A 22753-nucleotide genomic window follows, 5' to 3' on the forward strand; every position below is an offset into this window, starting at 1 on the left:
GGGGAGCAGTAAAAATAAATGACCAGTTCCCACTTCAGACCAATTAAATTAAACGTCTAGGTGAAATCATTGTGCAGCCAGAGTTGAAATTGCTACCAGGAATCTAACAAATAATGCAGTTGCAGAGGCTAAATCACCACCACCTAGAGGCTAAATAATTGCATTTGACTGACAAAAAACCATTTGTTTGTGGCTAGTAGAGTCAGTGTACTTTGCTTTAGTGCAAAGCTTTGTTCATATCCATGAAAGTTCATAAATTAGAAACACATTATTAGAAGCAAGGTGGTACAGTGGTGAAGAGCATGGACTTTGGCATTTGACTGCCAGGTTTGATGTGTACCTTTGAGAGGGTTACTTAATCTTTCTGTACTTCAGTTTCCTTATCTGTAAAGTAAAATATCTGTCAAAATGGGCTGGTATTAGAGTTAAATGAGTTAATATTTGTAAGGTACTTAAACAGTATCTGGCATATAGAAAGCATTATTTGTGTTAAATACATACTTTTAAAAATAAAAGGTGTAATTTTAACTACCACCTGGATGCATTTAAGGGTATTGAAGATTGAATGGTTCCTAGAATTTCTATCTAGACTGTTCTATATTGTCTTCTTCAGTATTAGGATTGCTGAAGCTTTTGTTCTTTATCTGGTTTTTTTTTTTTTTTTTGCCCCCTTTGCTGCTTATATTTCTGTTAATAACATTGTATATGAAAGATTCAACCTTTTTAGCACATCAGAATATTGGATTTTTCCCCCTTATCAGAGAAATGACTAGTAGCAGCACATTAGGTGTAATATGCAAGTTTTTCAGGTGGTTCCTTTGTTTGATTCTCAGGAACGCTTCAACATCAAACATCTTAGATGTTTTTGTGCCATCTTTAGGTTTGCTACTATATCAAACGCTCAAGAATACTAAGAAAGCTGGTCTGTGTGTGTTTTAACTATGTTTGTACATAATCTGTTCCTGATCACTTTGTTTTAATGTCTTGTAATGGTTGCTGAACTTGTTTCCACCTGGTTGTGAGTTTTTTGGCTTACTTCGTTTATTCTGTTAATAGTCAGTTGTGATCTACTCTTTGCAACCCCGTGAACTGTAGCCTGGCTCCTCTGTCCATGAAATTCTCCAGGCAAGAACACTGGAGTGGGTAACCATCCCCTTCTCCAGGGGATCTTCCCAACCTGGGGATTGAACCCAGGTCTCCCGCATTGCAGGCAGATTCTTTACTATCTGAGACACCAGGGAAGATCCAGTGGGAGGGAGGTAAACCTTCTTGAAGAGTATGAGAATTCTTTTATGTTTTGAAAGAAAGCAAGGTTCTATTCTAGATGGCATGAGAGAAGTTAATTCAGAAAGAAGGAATAGTATCCATTCTAAAGAGACAGTATAGAGATTCCATTGGTTCACTCGAGTTTGGACCTATAATCTAGCTGTTCGTGAGGTTATTGAGTAAGAGCAAAAAGAAATAAGTTCTTAGCTTCTTATACTTGGTTCTTAAAAAGATCATTGCAATCAAAGTAATAATATCTTCAACTAATCTCAAAATTACTAAAAATGGAATTCTTCTTAAAAAAAATATTCCTGTGACATATTTATTTAATAACTGAAAGTTTGCACCTTTTGACCTTCTTCACCTATTTTGCCCACTCCCCAACTCCCTGTCCTTGGGAATTACCAGTCAGTTCTCTGCATCTATGAGCTCGATTTTTTTTTTCTTCTTATATTCCATGGAACTCTGTCTTTTAATCAATTAATGAATGTACTATTTTTTCCTAGTTACTGTCTTTTCATTGGCAGTTACTTATATTGAATATTATTTAGTTGTGGCATAGGTTTATGAAGGTGAGTTTAGTCAAAAATTATAGTTTAATCCTGAGAGTAGGACCAAGTTTTAAAATAATTTGATTCATTGATTTTCATGCTGAATTTGGTTTCACAACTTTAAGTTGGCATCACTTGTGTTTTGAATTATTAATTAGTTTTTTAATTAGTGTTTTTAAAAGTTTCAGTTCAGTTCAGTTGCTCAGTCGTGTCCGACTCTTTGCGACCCCATGAATTGCAGCACGCCAGGCCTCCCTGTCCATCACCAACTCCCGGAGTTTACTCAAACTCAAGTTCATCAAGTCGGTGATGCCATCCAGCCATCTTATCCTCTGTCGTCCCCTTTTCCTCCTGCCCCCAATCCCTCCTAGCATCAGGGTTTTTTCCAATGAGTCAGCTCTTCACATCAGGTGGCCAAAGTATTGAAGTTTCAGCTTCAACATCAGTCCTTCCAATGAACACCCAGGACTGATCTCCTTTAGGATGGACCGGTTGGATCTCCTTTGCAGTCCAATGGACTCTCAAGAGTCTTCTCCAACACCATTTCAAAAGCATCAATTCTTCAGTGCTCAGCTTTCTTCATAGTCCAACTCTCACATCCATACATGACCACTGGAAAAACCATAGCCATGATTAGACGGACCTTTGTTGGCAAAGTAATGTCTCTGCTTTTTAATATGCTGTCTAGGTTGGTCATAACTTGCCTTCCAGGGAGTAAGCGCCTTTTAATTTCATGGCTGCCGTCACCATCTGCAGTGATTTTGGAGCCCAGAAAAATAAAAGTCAGCCACTGTTTCCCCATCTATTTCCCATGAAGTGATGGGACCAGATGCCATGATCTTAGTTTTCTGAATGTTGAGCTTTAAGGCAACTTTTTCACTCTCCTCTTTCACTTTCATCAAGAGGCTTTTTAGTTCCTCTTCACTTTCTGCCATAAGCGTGGTATCATCTGCGTATCTGAGGTTATTGAAATTTCTCCCGGCAATCTTGATTCCAGCCTGTGCTTCTTCCAGCCCAGCGTTTCTCATGATGTACCCTACATGTCAGTTAAATAAGTAGGGTGACAATATACAGCCTTGACGTTCTCCTTTTCCTATTTGGAACCAGTCTGTTGTTCCATGTCCAGTTCTAACTGTTGCTTCCTGACCAGCATGCATATAGGTTTCTCAAGAGGCAGGTCAGGTGGTCTGGTATTCCCTTCTCTTTCAGAATTTTCCACAGTTTATTGTGATCCACACAGTCAAAGGCTTTGGCATAGACAATAAAGCAGAAATAGATGTTTTTCTGGAACTCTGTTGCTTTTTCGGTGATCCAGCGGATGTTGGCAGTTTAATCTCTGGTTCCTCTGCCTTTTCTAAAACCAGCTTGATATCCTTTCTTTACATTTAAACTTTTAAACTTTTAAAGTTTAAGTGTAAAGAAAGGATATAATATATAGTCCTGTTAATGCAAACTTTATTTTAGAATTTTATGTGACAATCAGGGGACTTTAAAGATTTGGCAGAGCTTTGACTTGATCTTAAAATGATGTATTTGAACAAATGAATACTGATGTCTTCTCTACATTTATTATTTTAGTCTGACTAGAAAATGTTTTGGAGAAGGCAGTGGCAACCCACTCCAGTGTTCTTGCCTGGAGAATCCCAGGGACGGGGGATCCTGGTGGGCTGCCGTCTGTGGGGTTGCACAGAGTCGGACACGACTGAAGTGACTTAGCAACAGCAGCAGCAGCAGCAGAAAATGTTTATTAACGATTAATTTCAGGTTAGGCTGCAGAACATCAATTTTTAATAAATTAATTTATTTTAAAAATAAGTTTTCTTGGGTATTCTGGAAAGTGGAATTTTCTAGTAATTGAAGGCTAACTATGTTTTTTGTTCAACTTTGTAACCACCAGACATGCAGCATAGTGTTATACCTAGTAGTTGGGGTTTGGTAACTTGAATAAATTCATGATTTAAAACTTCTGGGTCTGGAATGGCTTACGTGAACCATAGAGAATATGTCAGGTTTATATCTCTATGAGAACAGATACCACATTTTATTACATGTCTTCTCCCTTTTGTTTGATGCCAGTGCTTGCTCATTGACTTTATTATTCTCTGTAGTATTTAACATAGAGTATTTTTTCAGCAAATTTGTTAAAGAAAATGAAAAGTATGTACAATTGCATTTAGTCTCAGTTATATATTAAATATACTATTAATCATATTAGTCTCAGTATCAGCATACTTGGAGAATCTGGAGACTCTTAAATGTTAGTGAAAACATTAAATTGAAGTTTGCAAAGAGTTTGAGTTTATAGGCTTACAGACAAATTTGAATCCTTCCTCAAAATTTTAGTGGAGCAAATATTAATTGTAAGCCTTAAAACTTCATAAAAAGTCGGCAGTATTTAAAGAGAATTTTGAATATAGTTTCACAGTATACAATGACATAGTAAGGACTCAGAGAATTTATAGTAGATGTCTTTGGTAGCTCATGTGTGTAACATAACATTGGTCCTCGGGTGTGATGGTCAGATACTGTGAGCTCAGAGGGACTAGCCCTGACAGAATCCCCATTTAAATGATACTTTCTTTTCTGCTTTTCAACTTTTTCCAAAACTGCTGGAGCCCACTAAGGGCATCCCCTTTTTCAGTGCCTTAGTGTAGAGTAGAAGCACAGATTGTTCCGACTCTTAATTATTGGGGGATAGTAACTGTAAAATAAATGCTCCAGCCTCCCTTCCTTTGGGCGCACAATTCCTGAGGCACACTCTATGCTTCTGTGTTGTCCACAGCCTCAACAATGCACCCTTGTGTTAGCATTTTCTCCTCCCTTAACTTGTTCTCCCCAACTCCCTCACTCCTGTTTCCTAGGGCTCCCTTAGTTGTACCTTTTGTAGAATTTAAACTAAGTCTTGAAAAAAGGAAATCTTTTTAAGTTAAACATAGATTTTCCCAAACATATATGATCATAGAACCTTTGTTTGAATGACTTCTATTACCAGAAATGTAGTAAGTTTATGTATTTACTTGTAATATGTACATTACATAGAACAGTGAAACTTACATGTTCAAACAAAGGGCCTTTTAGAATTGATAATTGTTTTTTAGTTGATAAGTCAAGTCTGACTCTTTGGAACCCATGGCAGCATGCCAGGCTTCCCTATTCTCCACCATCTCTCGAGTTTGCTCAGACTTATGTCCATTGAGTCAGTGATGCTATCTAACCATCTCATCCTCTGCTGCTCCCTTCTCCTTTTGCCTTCAGTCTTTCCCAGCATCAGAGGCTTTTCCAGTGAATTGGCTCATTGCATCAGGTGGCCACAGTTTTGGAGCTTCAGCTTCAGCATCAGTCTTTTCAATGAGTATTCAGGGTTGATTTCCTTTAGGATTGATTGGTTTGATCTCCTTGCTGTCCAAGGAACTCTCAACAGTCTTCTCCAGCACCAGGGTTCAAAAGCATCAATTCTTCAGTGCTCAGCCTTCTTTATGGTCCAGCTCTTACATCCCTACATGACTACTGGAAAAATCATAGCTTTGAAAAAAAAAAAAAATCATAGCTTTGACTATATGGACCTTTGTCAGCAAAGCGGTATCTTTACTTTTAAATATGCTATCTGGCATTGTCATAGCTTTCCTCCCAAGAAGCAAGCATCTTCTAATTTCATGGCTACAGTCACTATTTGCAGTGATTTTGGAGCCCAAGAAGAGAAAATCTGTCACTGCTTCCACTTTTTCCCCTTCTATTTGCCGTGAAGTGATGGGACCAGATGCCACGATCTTAGGTTTTTGAATGTTGAGTTTTAAGCCAGCTTTTTCACTTTCCTCTTTCACCTTCATCAAGAGGCTCTTTAGTTCCTCTTCATTTTCTGCCATTAGAGTGGTATCATCTGCATATCTGAGGTGGCTGACATTTCTCCTGATTCCAGCTTGTAATTTGTCCAGCCTGACATTTCACATGATGTATTCTGCATGTAAGTTAAATAAACAGGGTGAGAATATACAGCCTTGCTGTACTCCTTTCCCAGTTTTGAACCAGTCAGTTGTTCCATGTCCAGTTCTAAGTGTTGCTTCTTGACCGACATACGGATTTCTCAGGAGACAGGTTAAATGATCTGGTATTCCCATCTCTTGAAAAATTTTCCAGTTTGCTGTGATCCACACAGTCAAAGTCTTTCGTGCAGTCCATGAAGCAAAAGTAGATGTTTTTCTGGAATTCCCTTGCCTTCTCTATGATCCAGTGAATGTTGGCAGTTTGACCTCTGGTACCTCTGCCTTTTCTAAATCCAGCTTTTACATCTGAAAGTTCTCGGTTCAAGTACTGCTAAAGCCTAGCTTGAAGGATTTGGAACATAACCTTACTAGCATGGGAAGTGAACACAATTGTCTAGTGGTTTGTACATTCTTTAGCACTGCCCTTCTTTGGGACTGGAGTGAAAACTGACCTTTCCCAGCCCTGTGGCCACTGCTGGGTTTTCCAAACTTGCTGACATATTGAGTGCAATATAACAGCATCATCTTTTAGAATTTGAAATTGCTCAGCTGGAATTTCATCACCTCTACTAGCTTTGTTCATAGTAATGTTTCCTAAGGCCTACTTGACTTTACACTCCAGAATGTCTGGCTCTAGGTGAGTTGACCACACCATCGTGGTTATCCGGGTCACTGAGATCTTTTTTTATATAGTTCTTCTGTGTATTCTTGCCACCTCTTCTTAATCTCTCCTGCATCTGTTAAGTCCTTACTGTTTCTGTCCTTTATGGTGCCCATCCTTGCATGAACTGTTCCTTTGATACCTCCAGCTTTCTTGAAAAGATCTCTAGTCTGTCCCATTCTGTTGTTTTCCTCTATTTCTTTGCATTTTTTATTGAAGAAGGCTTTATTATCTCTTCTTGCTATTCTGTGGAACTCTGCATTCAGTTGGATATATCTTTCCCTTTCTCCCTTGCTTTTTGCTTCTCTTTCTCTTCAGCTATTTATAAGGCTGCCTCAGACAACCACTTTGCCCTCTAGCATTTCTTTTTCTTTGGTTTGGTTTTGGTCACTGTCTTCTATACAGTGTTATGAACCTCTGTTCATAGTTCTTCAGGCACTCTGTCTACCAGATCTAGTCCCTTGAATCTATTTGTCACCTCTACTGTATAATCATAAGGGATTTGATTCAGGCCATATCTGAATGGCCTAATGATTTCCCCCACTTTCTTTAGTTTAAGCCTGAATTCTGCTATAAGGAGCTAATTATCTGAGCCACAGTCAGCTCCAGGTCTTTTTTTTTTTTTGCTGACTATACAGAGCTTCTCCATCTTCGGCTGCAAAGAGTGTAATCAGTCTGGTTTCGGTGTTGTCCATTTGGTGATGTCCACATGTAGAGTCGTCTCTTGTGTTATTGCAAAAGAATTGACAATATCCATTTCAAGTAAAGATAAAGCACCTTGAAAATGAATCTGTACCTTAATGAACCATTTGACATTAAATCTGATGAGTAAAGTCAGGAGTAGTTTTATTAACATAATAGATATATTGAAGAATCATTAATCAGTATATTTGTTTCAAAGACTTTACTTCCTGTAGTCCTACTTAGAAACTTAATAAGTACATCTGAAAGATGTTACTAAAACTGGAGAGTGTTTCTTTGAGAATTTAGAAAAATTTGTTTGCTTGTTTGTTTCTAATGGCTAGTTTTTGCCAGTTTGCTATATAACAAATTGAGGGCCCTGTTATTACACAAGTATTGTTTCTAATGGCCAGTAATTGCCAGTCTGCTATATAACAAATGAGAGCCCTATTACTACAAAGTATTAGTGATTAATGAAAATATTACTGTATAAGAACATAATCACACACAGAAAAGAGACAGCTTTTCATCCTTTGTGGGTTTAAAATGTGTATATAGACCAAGTTTGAGACTGATACACATTCATCTTAACTGAGCAGTGTGTGTGTGAGGGCATGTTTGCACCCTTAATTGCTTTTTCCTGTATTGGTCAAACTAGAAGGCTAATAGTTTGGTTTTCAACTCTGTACCTGCTGAACTGGGTACTTAAAATAACCAATAAAGGTTTGAAAATTTTGAATAGATAAGTACTGTTAAATTTGAGCTGTTATAATTCCTTTTCTATTAAAAAAAAACCCAAGTCTTACTGAAACTAATTGTCTCACCTGAGGAAAGAACTTAATATAATTATCACCCCCCAAATTTGGTTGTCACATTTATGTTTCTAAGTTTATTGTGTCACTAAACAATTGCCTGTACTTGAACACAGTGGCAAGAGATCCTAAATTATATCTAAGAGCATTGATTCAAGCCACATTGATAATTTTTGTTTACTTTTTTAACTTTGTAATTGTTTTAATGTTATTTATTTGACTGTGTCATTTTCATACCTTTGTTAGAACTCACATTGATTTTTCAAATTTCATGTTAAATATGATCACTGATTTAATTAAAAAGGAAAAAGGTAGTAGATGGAAGTAATGCTGTGGCCAGATAATGTAGTCACCTTACAATTTTTATTCATCTTATATAGATTCAAAACCTTGGAGAGGTTTCCAGGGTAATTTCTCTAGGAAAATTTTGCCCTAGGATTATAATTTTTTAAAGTGTAGTATTCCTAGAGCAAATCCAAGTATATCAATGCAAACGTTTAACCTGCATGCTAAACGTTGCCATCTCACCTATCAACCCTTTTTAATATACGACACTGATAAATATGTAGAGATCTAGTGTCACAAATCTGTTTAAAATGGTAAATTTTATTTGCTTATCAAATCATCATGGTTAAAATGGTGAATCTGTTTGCATAAAAAAGCTTCAAAATTTATAAAGTTTAAATTTCATGAAATTTTGCTTCATAACTTTGCTTACATTCATCTTTAAATAATAATTTTAGATTATGCTGAAACTTAAGAGTTTGACATATTTTAAGTAAACTTTTTTTTTTCCCTTGTTTTTAGTGGGAGATTTTGATAAGATCTGGAGAGAACATTGTGAGGATGAGGAAACTCTTTGTGAATATGCTGTTGCAATGAAAAATTTGGCAGATAATCATTGGGCAAAAACTTGTGAGGGCGAAGGTCGTATTGAATGGTGTTGTAGGTGAGTGTTTTTATGAACTAACATTTTTGGTTTCTGATGTCTTATATAAATTCTTAAGTCTAAGTAATGCTGTATATGATTCATTGTACCAAAATAGAAATTTTTAGAACAGATGATGTCTTTTAAATAGTTTCTCCCCCTTGCCTTACTTTCTCTAGGTTTATTTCATTCATCTTTTCTAATCAAATTGTTTTTCTTTGATATAACTTAAAATTTTTTGTTTCAACTTTTTAGAAGTATACCTTTAAGTACATTTAAAATATTTAAACATTGGTACATTTAAAATACGAGATTTAATTAGCAGTTGAGTTATCATTCATAAGTTATAGCATAGAAATTTCTTTAGATAATTATATTTGAATTCAAGTAAAAATTAATATTTTCCATTCTTTAAAGCTGAAAATATCTGTAAAAGTTTCCAATTTCTGAATTTTTATATATGATTCAGGGTATTCCAACTTTTATATTGACTTTGGATAATGTTTATTTTCTCATAGCAAAGCTTCTAATGTTAAAAACATCAAAAAATGGAATACTGCTGATCATTTCTCTCAAGGGGTAAAATTATGAGAACAGATTTGTATGTTGACTGAATTATGAATTCTCGAAAGCAAAACATTGTCTTTCTGCTTGGACAATAAGTTTATGATAACTTTAGGTTTATATTTCAATCCAATTATTCTTTATTCAAAGTTTTTGTTTTAATATCATTTAAAAATTATATAATAATTCCTATATCATCCATTCAACAGATAGCCCAGATAAAAATATGTATTTTACTTAGTTCTTTTATTTATTCATTTAATAAATAATTTAAATGTTTGTCCACTGTGTATCAGTCACATCAGAGGCACTGTAAGTACATCAATCAACCAAACAGATAAAATGCTTGCTCTCATGGAACTTAAATGCTAGTGGGAGTTAGAAGCAAGAAACAATTCATAAACTAAATATATACAGGTCAGAAAGTGGTAAGTGCTATGAGAGAAGTAAAGCAAAAAAAATAATAAGTAAATAAAATAAAGTAAATAGCAAAGAAGGCCTCACTGAAGTGATGCGTAAAAGACATGAAGGAAGTGAGAGAGCAAGCCTGAACAAGTCCAGAGATCTTGGAACAGGAGCTCGCTGGCATGTTTCAGAAACAGCAAGGAGACCAGGGTGAAAAGGGGAGAGTGGTAGAACATAAGATAGCAAAAATAGCTAGATTTTGTAGGATCTTGTGGACCATTATAAAGTCAGTGACCTTTATGCTGCATGAGATCAAAAGTCATTAAATGTTTTAAGAAGAAGTAACAGGCTCTTATTAATATTTAGAAATGTGTCAAGAATCTTTTAAGAATTAATTGTAGTGTTAAGATAGACTATAGAAAAGGCAAGGATGTTAGTAAGGAAACCAGTTAGGAAGCTACTACAATAATCAAGGCACAGAGCTATAGTGAAACAGTTTTCTTGGAGAGGGAGAGAGTGAGGACAGATGGTGTAGTAGGATTAAAGTTCACACGAGTGTAGTGACTTAAGAGAGGAGCAGGGGCGATGCTGATGTTACATTGTGGTGATCATGATGATGTGTAAGAAGGGAGCTGGAAATAGGAGGTAGGTGAGGAAGAGTGAAAAGATTGGTATTGTGAATGGATTGTGGAGCCAAAGAGTTACAGAATTGGGGAACTAAAGGAAGGAGCCAGAATCATAAGAAATGAGATGCTTGGAATTAAAATGTTTGGGGTTTTTTTGGGTTTTTTGCCTCTTCTAGAGCAGAAACTGGTTATAAATCTGACTGTTCTACAGACTGTACATTTTCTCCTTCAAGCTAAGAAACGCGATTTGAGACATGTCATTTCCCTTGTGACACAAAGTAATAATGTAATCTAATCAGGAAATCAGTACTATCACTACTGAAGACCATCGTTCTTTGCTCTTAGCCGCACTGTTTTTAAATTAGTATTCCAGTACTTCAGGCAAGCTTTAGACTTTATTTCAAATACCACTTTGATTTGTGGTATTCTCATAGGAGCATTTACTTGTACCTTCCACTTGAATAATGAATCTGCCTCACACTTCACTCTTCCTTTTTCTTCCTCAGATTTGTGTTTTTATCAATAGTTACTGTATCTCCATGTATTCTGAAAGAGGTCATTTTTAGGTCAAACTGCTAAAAACAAACATTAATAAGAATTTAGATCAAACTGCCAAAAAAGAACAGTGGCAAAATATACTAAAAAGATTTTACTATGGGCAGTAAACACAAAAGAGGTTATAGTGGCTTTACTGTAAACTTAAAACTTGGGAGTGAAAAAAGACTTCAAACAGTATAGAATTTTGAAATGAATTACCTGTCATTCTAACTGGGGTTATATGTATTTCCTTTCCCTATTGACGATTCTGAGGGCAGTGTCAGTCTGAAAACTAAGATGACCTTTAAGAGAGGTTTGATAAAAGTTTGCTTTTAAGTATTTATACTTAAAACTTAAGAGGAATTTGATATGTGAAATAAGACTTACTGACATTACCCTGCTGAGATTTTTGATGACTGTTTAGCTTGAAGAAATTTATACTTAAGATTTCCTTCTAAAAATGAGTAAAATTTTATTTGTGATATGAAGTATTTAAGTTGGAAACAAAGCATGATATAAAACTATAATTGTGTTTTTAATAAAAGAATTTCCCTTTTCTAACTCTCCACACAGAGGAAACTATAAACATACCATTTCCTGAACCATTTGAAAGTAAATTGCAGATAACATGCTATTTCATCTCCATTTTTTACATAACCGTAATACTCTAAATACATTAAGACAATCAACAGTGATTTCCTAATTTCCTAAAATATCTAGTCCATAAATTCAGATTTTTGGTATTATCCCCAAAACATTCTTTATAATAATTTCCCTAAATCAAGGCTCATGTATTGGCGGTTAGATTTTTTAGGTTCTTGTTTTTGTTTTCCCAACATTGAATTTTTAAAGAAATGTCAGTTGATTTGTAAAATACACCACATTCTGTATTTTTTGATTGTCAGTTCAAAGTGATTACTGGCATTTTTCAAATATTCTACATATCCTTACCAATTTTTCTTTCTGGCTTTTTGTTCTATTTTATTATTATCAAGAGAGATGTTTTCAAGACTTCTCTTGATTCTTCTATAATAATTTGGCTATTCTTTAAAGATTTCATTTTTCTATTAAAGTTCTCCATGTGTTCATCTCATCAGTTAATATTTTCCTCCATATAATTTAATTTATAATAATTATTTTAAGTCCTTGTCTGCTTACTCCAACGTAAAGTTAATCTGTGAATCTGTTTCTTTTGGCCATTTTCTTCTTTGGTCAGGGATCATTTTTTCCTGCTTCATTGTACGTCTGGTAATCATAAAAATAAATATACTAACCTAGTATTTAGAAGAGACTGGGGTAAATATTTAAATATTATTTACCCAGAGAGGGCATGCTTTTTTCTGATAGGCAAGTGAGATGAGAGATTGAATACTTTGAACTCATTAGGAGTTAAGCTGGGTTGAAACTGGATTACCTCTTTAGATAGTTTCAGTTCATTTCTGGCTTTAAATGCCATGAGAGTGAGTGAGTCCTGTTGTGTGTATATTCCAGGTGCCATCCTCTAGCAGGTCTCTGGGATGTACATCCATGGAAGTGAAGTGAAGTGAAGTGAAAGTCGCTCAGTCATGTCTGACTCTTTGCAACCCCACAGACTATATAGTCCATGGAATTCTCCAGGCCAGAATACTGGAGTGGGTAGCCTTTCCCTCCTCCAGGGGATCTTCCCAACCCAGGGATTGAACCCAGGTCTCCCTCATTACAGGCAGATTCTTTACCAGTTGAGCCACAAGGAAAGCCCAAGAATACTGGAGTGGGTAGCCTATCTCTTCTCCAGGGGATCTTCCTGACCCAGGAATCGAACCGGGGTCTCCTGTATTGCAGGCAGATTCTTTACCAACTGAGCTATCAGGGAAGATGCCCATGGAAGAGTGCAGAGAATTTTGCCTTTTTAGTCCCACTCCAAGTCTCCAGTGAGTCCCCTCTCTCCCCCACCTTTTTCTTACTTGCAAAAAGACCTAAGGGGAAAAGGAGAATGGGGAAAACAATCTCTACATTTGAGTTTCTTAAAGTTTCCAATCTGTCACATCATTCTAAGCTGCCATTGAAAGCTTGGCTGCTTTTCCTTTAAGCAAATAAAATTCCTCTACTTTGGAAGGCTTGATCCTTTACCACTCGCCCACCCTTTCTGCAAATCCACAAAGTGCCTCGGATCACTTCACCTAGGAGGGCTTGTCACCTTTTGAAATTTAGTTCCATTAGATTTCTTTGCATCCTCAGTTCTCTTGGTTTCTTTTTAATACATTATTTTTTAGATTGTATAGGGGTTTTTTCCCCCTAGTTATAGTACAACCAGGGGCCTCTTGCGATTGTCTGTATCCTAATCCAAAACTAGCTTTGTGTCTTTGTTATGAATTTATTTGATTATTTTCTCATGGTGCCATTTAGCTATTTGCTCAATCTCCTTTATTTCTTTTAAAGTGAAAGTTGAGTCTAAAATGTTGATTCAGGTCTCAGATTTTTGCCAAAATATTTATTAGGTGGACTGCATACTTCATATTGCATCACGATAGCAAGTTCTTATTCAGGTTATTCCACTGTTAGAGATGCTAAATTTTGCCATTTGGTTAAGGTGGTAACTACTAGATCTTTCCATTGTCAACTTATATTTTCCTTTTGTAATTAGCAAGTAATGTGTAGATTGGCATTTTTGACTTGTGGATCAATGCTGTCTCTCAACAGTCTTTCAAGTAACAGGTTTATTTTCTTTATTAAATAAATTACTCCATTTGGAGTTGCAAAATGATTTTTTTTTTCATCATATCATTCCTTGCATTTATTAGCAGTCATTCTTCTGTTAATAAAAAAACCTTCCTTTATGAACAGGGAATGATTATAGAAAGACTAGGTCAAAATAAACATATACTTGTAATTCTTTCTGTTTAATTACCAATTTTCAATAGTAGTTGATTGCAATTGTAACAAGTGAGTTTTTTGTGACTTTTTTTGTTTGGTTTGGTTTTTGGTGAATTTTGTTTGTTTTTGGAATATTATTGCATCCTCCTGGATTGTTATTTATTTGCTTTTTCCATCAGTCTTTGATTTGTCTGTGAATGTGTTATGTTTACATTATTCCATATTTAGCCAGGGGGAGAATCTTCAAAGCTGGCTTCTGTGTTCTGACATTACCTTTGAGCACTATCTTGGTAGCTATGACAAGATAAATCTTTACTTTCCCAGTCAAGACCTAGAATCAAGGAGCCTTAATTTCTTGTAGTGGAAAATAGTAATTATAAATTAAGATCTGGGCAGGAGATGTACTACTGGGGTGTCCATTCTTCTAGAATTTTTCAGTGAACATAGTTAAAAAATACATATAGTCTTAAATTCATAACTGATATTTTCTATTCAAATGTAACATTATAGGTTTTTTGCCTAACTTCTTTATTTTATCTTATCTCTTCTGTTACGCTGAAGGACTTAGTTCTGAATAACATTAACATGTTTGCTTTGTTCTATAGTTCACGTAAAATGGTATCAAAATTACAGTACCAGTTTTACTTCTAACAATAAGCTGAGTGAAGTGTAAGATTTCTTTGCAGTTAGTTCTTTTGTCTTTAGAACATAGCTTACTAAAAGTCAGAATACTGTGTATACTCTGTTTGAAAGTTACTTTAAACAGTTCTTTTGTTTATGATTATGTTACCAATTTACTATGCAGTTAGTTTCACTTTATTTTATGGGGTTTTTTCTTATTTTCTTTTAACTTGGTGAAATATAAGGCATTTACATGGTTCAAAAGTCAAAACTTTACAAAAAAAGGTGTACTCAGAAGAGGCTCCCTTCTGTTTTGTTTCTTTTTTCTCCTTTTTGCAGAAATTAGCAAATTCATACAATGTGTATACATGGATCCACCCTGTCTTATCTCTGCAAATGGTACATTCATGTATTCTCTTTTGTACCTTTCATTTTTACTTAATAGTATGTCACGGAGATCACTCTTATTTGATACTGTATTGAGGATTCTCCAGAGAATCGGCTCATGTTTGTGAAGGCTGACAAGTCCCAAGATCTGCAGGATAAGTTGACATGCCAGAGACCCAGGAGAACCAAACCAATGATATATTTCCAATTCTAAGGCCAGCAGGCTTGAGACCCAGGAAGAGCTGCTGTTTCAGTTTGAGTCTGAAGGCAGGAAAAATTCAGTGTTCCAGCCCAAAGGCAGTTTGGCAAGAAGCAGCTCATGCTCTGGGGAGGGTCAGTGTTTTTCCTTTATGGAGACCTTTACATGATTGGGTGCAGCTCACCTCGTGAAAAAGAAATCTGTACTCAGTCTGCCCACTTAGTGTTCGTCTTGTCTAGAAGCATCCTTGCAGAAACACCCAGAATGTTTGACAGATATGTAGGCACCTCATAGTCCAGTCTATTGACTATCACCAGTATATAGATATCTTACTCATCTTATGTTATTTACAAGCTTTTTCTGTTACAAATAGTGCTGTAATGAATAGCCTTGTGCATATTCATTTTGTATTTTTGACATTGTATCTTTGTAGATGTGGAATTGCATCTACAAAGTAAGAGAGTGAATACATATGTGATTTTGTTGGATATTGCCACATCACCCTCCATAGAACTTATATCATTTAATTCCACCAGCAAAAATGAGAATACCTCAATGGTGTGTTTAAAGTTCCTGTTTTAGTTGTATCTGTTTCTCCATGCATTTCATGGAGTTTCTGCTTTGTAAAGATGGCTGCTATGATACATAGCACATTGCTTCGTTGGGAATTGTGGCCTTCAGCATTATAAACTAACTTTTTAAATTCATTTAATGCTTTTTATTTGCCTCCAGCCTTTTCTCCAACATCTCTGAAGTCATAGATGAAGCTCATCCTTTCAAAACATCTTATAATTATGATATTATATGAGTTATTACATACCAAAAGCTATTTTTTTTTATAGTTTTGTTAACAAGATGCATAGCTTGGCTAGATATAAAACCTTTGACTCACTTTGTTCCCTTCTGTTTTGAAAAAAATGTTGGGCTATTTTCGTCTCATTTTGTATCTTTTTTCTCCCCACTTCCACTATTCTGTCTCCTTTCCCCTTCACTGTATTGAACCATTTGCAAGTCAGTTGTAGAAATCACAATACTTCTGTTCCTGAATACTTCAGGGTGTATTATTGCACTTAGTTGTTACCCATGTGCTCTTCTTTAATCTAGGAAAAATTCTCTAGGGTTTTGAATTGTTTGGGATTTTTTTTCTTTTTTGGTGTTTTATGACATGGACATTTTGTAAAGTCAAATTATACATTGTCCCTCAGTTTGGATTTCTGTGGTTGTTTCTTTGTAATTAGGTTCAAATTAAGCTTATTACTAGTAAGAATATCACATAGGTGACATTGTATCCTTCTCAGGGTGCTATCAGGAGGCAAATGATATCTCTTCTGTGTTCATTTTTTTTCTCTTTCAAATAGTCTTGATTTTGTTTTCAAGCAGTTTTAGGTTCACAGCAAAATTGAACAGAAAATTCAAGTAGTTCCCATATACACCCTGCCCCCACATATGGGCAGTCACACCGCTATCAACAATCCACATATAGTGCTACCTTTGTTACAGTTGATGAACCCACACTGACACCTCATTATAATCCAAAGTTCATAGTTTATATTAGGGTTCACTTTTGGTGTTATATATTTTATGGGTTTTGACAAAAATGTAATGATAAGTATCTACCATTATAGTATCATACAGAATAATTCATTGCCCTAAAAATCCTCTCTGCTTCAGCTCTTAATTCATTCTACTCCCATTCTCCCCCTCCCCGAACAACCAGTTAGTTTTTTTTACTGTCTCCATAGTTCTGCCTTGTCTACAATGTATATATTTGGAATTACAGTATTTAAGCTTTTCATATTGACATCTTTCCTTTAATAATATGCATTTACGGTTCCACCATGTCTTTGTTGGCTTGATAGCTTATTTCTTTTTAGTGGTGAATAGTATTTCCATTGTCTAGGTGAACCACAGCTTGTTTATCCAGTCAGCTACGGAAGGATATTGAAGAGACAGAGGAACCAGAGATCAATTGCCAACATTCGGTGATCATGAAGAAAGCAAGGGAGTTCCAGAAAAACATCTACTTCTACTTAATTGACTACACTAAAGCCCTTGTATGGATCACAGTAAACTATGGAAAAATTCTTAAAGAGATGGGAATACCAGACCACCTTACCCGTCTCCTGAGAAACCTGTATGCAGGTCAAGAAGCAATAGTTAGAACCAGACATGAAACAACGATTGGTTTAAAATTGGAAAAGGAGTACCACAAGGCTGTAGTTGTCATTCTGCTTATTTAACTCCTGTGCAGAGTACATCATGTGATATACAGATGTATGGGCTGAAAGAATCAACAAGCTGGAATCAAGATTGCTAGGAGAAGTATCAGCAACCTCAGATATACAGATGGTTCCACTCTAATGGCAAAAGTGAAGAGGAACCAGAGTCTCTTAATGAGGGTAAAAGAAGGAGAGTGAAAAAGCTGGCTTGAAGCTCAGCATTCAAAAAAATAAGACCACTACAGACAGTGACTGCAGCCATGACATTAAAAGACGCTTATTCCTTGGAAGAAAAGCTATGACAAACCTAGACAGTGTATTAAGAAGCAGAGACATCACTTTGCTGACAAAGGTTGGGATAGAGAAAGCTACGGTTTTTCCGGTAGTCATACATGGATATGAGAGTTGGTCCATAAAGAAGGCTGAGCACTAAAGAATTGTTGCTTTCAAAGTATGTTGTTGGAGAAGATTCTTGAGTCCCTTGTATTGCAGGGCAATAAAACCAGGGAATCCTAAAGAAAATCAACCCTGAATATTCATTGGAAGGACTGTTGCTGAAGCTCCAATATTTTGACCACCTGATGCAAAGAGCCAACTCATTGGAAAAGACCCTGATGCTGGGAAAGGTTGAAGGCAAAGGGAGAAGGGGGTGATAGAAGATGAGATGATTAGATAGCATCACTGAGTAAGGGACATGAATTTGAACAAACTCTGTGAGATAGCAGACAACAGAGGAGCCTGGCATGCTATAGTCCATGGGGTTGCAATCATACATGACTTAGGAACTGAACCTCAACAACTGAAGGAGATCTTGTTTGCTTGCATATTTTGGCAATTATGAATAAACGCTCATGTGCAGGGTGTTGTGTGGAAATAAGTGTTCCTTTTTTGGTAAATACCACAAAACCTGATTGCTGGATTATATGGGAAGAATATATTTAGTTTGTAAGAAGCTACCGACTATCTTCCAAAGTGACTACTGTTTTGCGTTCCCACTAGCAGTGAATGAGAGTTTTGTTCCACATCTTCACCAGCATTCGGTGTTGTTAGTTTTCTGGATTTTGGTCATTCTAATAAGGTATTGTATCTCACTGCTATTTTAATTTGCATTTATTTCTCCAATGATATATGACATGGAGCATCTTTTCTTAAGCTTATTTGAAATTTATATACCTTCTTTACTGTGGTGTCTGTTTAGGTCTTTTGCCCATTTTTTAATCAGGTTGTTTATGTTTTTAATGTTGAGTTTCAAGAATTCTTTGTATATTTTGGATAACAGTCCTTTATTAGATGTATCTTTTGCAGATATTTTCTTCTAGTCTATGACTTGTCTTCTCATTCTCTTGGCACTGTCTTTTGCAGAGCAGAAGTTTTTTTATTTTAGTGAAGTCTAGCTTCTCAGTTTTTTTCTTATATAGATTGTGACTTGCATTTGACCATGACTTTTTAGATACAACATCCAAAGTCATCTAGATTTTCTCCTGGAAATTTATAAAACTCTCTGAAGAGTTTTATAGTTTTGTGTTTTACATTTAGGTCTGTAATCCATTTGGAGTTAATTTTGTGAAGGTTGTATTGTCTGTGTCTAGGTTCATTTTTGGTATTTAGTATCCAGTTTCATGCTTTTGAACTGTGGTGTTGGAGGAAACTCTTGAGAGTCCCTTGGACTGCAAGGAGATCCAGCCAGTCCATCCTAAAGGAAATCAGTCCTGAATATTCATTAGAAGAACTGATGCTGAAGCTGAAACTCCAGTACTTTGACCACCTGATGCGAAGAACTGACTCATTGGAAAAGACCCTGATGCTGGGAAAGAGTGAGGGCAGGAGGAGAAGGGGATGACAGGATGAGATGGTTGGATGGAATCACCGACTCGATGGACATGGGTTTGGGTGGACTCCAGGAGTTGGTGATGGACAGGGAGGCCTGGCATGCTGTGGTTCATGGAGTTGCAAAGAGTCGGATACAACTGAGCAACTGAACTGAACTGAACTGGTCCAGTTTCAGCATTATTGGTTTAAAAGACTACCTTTACTGCACTGTGTTGCCTTTGCTCCTTTGTCAGAGATCGGTTAAATGTATTTACATGTACCTATATCTGGGCTCTCTATCCTGTTCCCATTGATCTATTTGTCTATTGTTTTGCCAACAATATACTGTCCCTGATTACTAGTAGTAATAGTATAGTATTAGCTTTATATTATGTCTTGAAATCAGAATGCATCAGTCCTCTAACTTTGTTCTTCTCCCTCAATACTGTGTTGGCTGTCTTGGATCTTCTGCCAATCCATGTAAACTTTAGAAGCCATTTGTTTTGTTGATATGGTATTTTGCTCTGCTTCTGATTGGGATTGTGTTGTATGTATAAATTTGAGAAGAACTAACATAGTGACAGTATTGAGTCTTCCTATTCATATTCATGGAATATCTGGCTATTTATTTAGTTCTTCTTTATCCTCAGGTTTTATTTAATCTCCGATTTGAAATGTTTTTTCATATCTGCAAATGTTTGATTATATAGAATTAATATTGAAGTATTATGTTACAATTTTCTTCTTTTATAGTTGTTTTTATTTTTTATGTTTTTAAGAATTTTCATCTACTGAAAAGTTTCGATTTGTCTTTCCTTCTAATAGAAACTTGTATGGTTGCTGGGTCTATTGGACCTTTTTTTAATGTGTTTTGGCTATATGTCTCTAGATGTATAGTTAGGGGTTTGGGTGACTTACTTGGTTTCTTAATTCCATAGAGCCTTGTTTGATTGCTATAAATAATCAAGTGGAGTTCCTTTAATAAATACCGTCCTCTTTTGGCTGATGTATGGATTTTTTAATAGGTATAACTTATATCAGTATACTCTTTATTCTTCATTGCTTCATTCCTTCCCTTTATCAACACCCTTTATCAACACCTCCAGAGATACCCCCTTTTTTCATGGTGTTTCCTTTCTCCCTCAGAAATAACACCTTCTCAAGGCTTTCACCTTTGGCAACAGCCCTTCTCATACACCTTTCAAAATTTTTCTTTTTGGCCTTCCTGTGGCTAATGCTTTATTTCACTGCATTCTGCATTCTTAAGGTTTCTCCACTCAGAGTTGGACTGTCTTGGTAGTAAACCTTAGCTGGTATTATCTGGGTTTTTTTTTTTTTTTTTTTGCCACCTCAGGGACCCCACCATACCTTCCTCTTTTACGTAGTCCTCATCTGACTCTGTGCTTGGATAATTCCAAAGCCAACTCAGTTGACCTCAGATTTCTATCTCCAAATTACATATATAATTAGGTACTATTCCTATTTCCTAGTTATGCCATAGGCATGAGCTGTGTGTGCTCTTATCCTAATGATTTGTATATTTTTTGGAACTTGTGTATGGAGACTGATATTTAGACAGTGGTTATTATCCTGTGAGCATCTGGAATCCTAGCCCTTTAAGTATTTTGCAGTCCAGCTTCTAGGTAATTATGAGATTGAGCCATATAAATTTGGTTCAGTTTTGCAGTGTTTGTGGATCAAGAACTATTGAATATCAGCAATTCTGTATGGTTCCACCTGATAGAAAGGTAAGCAATCTTTTTACCCTTGTGTATATGATAAAGGTATTATTTTTAGTACTAATTCCAAGGTTTTAAGGCTGCATTTAATTAGCCCTACAGAGGTTTAATTAACATACAATAAAATACACCCATTTTAGTGTACAGTTCAGTGAGTACTGATAGTTGTTTACACTTATGTACCACCACCATGTCAAGATATAAAACTTTTCCATCACTCTAAAATGCTCTAATATATACCTTTGTAGTCAGCCTCACCCCCCACTCCAAGAAACCAGTAAATCACTTCCGTCATTAGGTTAGATTTCTAAAGGCTACATTCCTACATTGGCCTGTCAGTCTTTCATGATCTGAAGTTTGCTTATCTCTCCACGTGTCACCTGGCTATCATTGCTCTCTTTGGCCTTTTCATTTATGAGTCCCATCAGTGCATTTTCTGCCTGGCATTTTAAATTTCACATGCCTTGAAGTGATGTCTGTCTCTGCAGAATCCATGATGCTTTTCTCTTCCTTGACTTTGCTCATGCTGTTCTCTACCAGGAAAGGACTTTCCTCCTTAACTAACGTTCTTCCTAGCCTGATTTATTCCTACTCATCTTCCTAAAATCAGCTTTTATACTACTGATTTTAGACTGAATGATAGGTATTTATAAATTGTATTTTCTTTATTATATAACTGTCTCCTTGACTAGTTTGAGCTCCTTGAAAGCAGCAATGTCTTCTTCAATTTGCTTTCCCATCACCTGTGTGCCTGGCACATGATAGGTAGTTAATAAATGTTTGATGATAAATGAGTTTCACCTCTTGTATATAATTTGAGTTAAAATTAAATCTCCATAGGATCAGTTAAAGACGTCTTTAGTAGATATTTAGGCAAACCGAAATTGAGTTAATAGTATTTTTTTAAGTGTGAGGAGAAATGGGCACTGTTTCCTTAGACAACATAGTTGTACTTGCAAAAATTAGTTTTAAAGTACTTTTTCAGTTCTTCTCTAGCCATGTGTTTATGGAACTGTACCAGGTAGTGTCTGTGGAGAAAAATAGTCCATCTTTGCTCAGAGAATGAACTATATGGAGTAATAATGGTTTGAAGTGAAGTGAAATGAAGTTGCTCAGTCGTGTCTGACTCTTTGCAACCCCATGGACTGTAGCCTGTCAGGCTCCTCCATCCATGGGATTTTCCAGGCAAGAATACTGGAGTGGGTTGCCATTGCCTTCTCCAGGGGATCTTCCCGACCCAGGGATTGAACCCCGGTCTCCAGCATTGTAGGCAGATGCTTTACCATCTGAGCCACCTTTAAGACTCTGTAAAGAAAGATTTGTTTAGCTTCCATTCACATTCACTTTAAACTTTGATAAGTATATCAGTTAATTGTTTAATTGTGTGTCTCCTGTCATGTAATAAGCTCAAGGGCCAGAGGCAGATCACAGCAGTCTTTTTTTCCTTTAAGTTTCTTGTCTTTAATAGCTAGTGAATATCTTGAGTTGATTCTGTGGTTCATATTTATTGCCCTGTTACATACCCAGGCATGGTACCCTACTATATTCATACTAAAATTGTATTGTGTATTAGTCACTCAGTCGTGTCTAACTCTTTACGACCCCATGGACAGTAGCCCACCACGCTCCTCTGTCCACGGGATTCTCCAAGCAAGAATACTGGAGTGGGTTGCCATTTCCTTCTCCAAAATTGTATTAGGTATGAAGAAAATCATTTAATATTTAATGTTAATACCAGTCATTAGTGTCTGATTCTAGATAACAACCTGATAATGGGCTTATATTTTCCAATATATCTTGGAAAATCTGCATTTTAATATTCATTTATATTATAAAAATTGGGACAAACAGTAATGGTCTCTTGATGGGTAGGAATAATTTCCAGGTATTATAAAAATCACTATTATATTCAAAC

The 22753-nt window shown here is 36.0% G+C and overlaps 1 protein-coding gene across 1 annotated transcript in view; it reads left to right on the forward strand.

Moving 5' to 3' along the window:
* The window catches only part of BMT2 (base methyltransferase of 25S rRNA 2 homolog), a 75054-nt gene that overhangs the window by 6989 nt on the left and 45312 nt on the right, over window positions 1-22753 (forward strand). The window contains exon 2 of the mRNA XM_065939900.1: window positions 8759-8900. Within this exon, the coding sequence (XP_065795972.1) occupies window positions 8759-8900 (142 nt within the window). The remainder of the gene's footprint in view (window positions 1-8758; window positions 8901-22753) is intronic.

This window comes from Muntiacus reevesi, chromosome 6 (assembly GCF_963930625.1).
Source record: "Muntiacus reevesi chromosome 6, mMunRee1.1, whole genome shotgun sequence".
Classification (NCBI taxonomy): domain Eukaryota; kingdom Metazoa; phylum Chordata; class Mammalia; order Artiodactyla; family Cervidae; genus Muntiacus; species Muntiacus reevesi.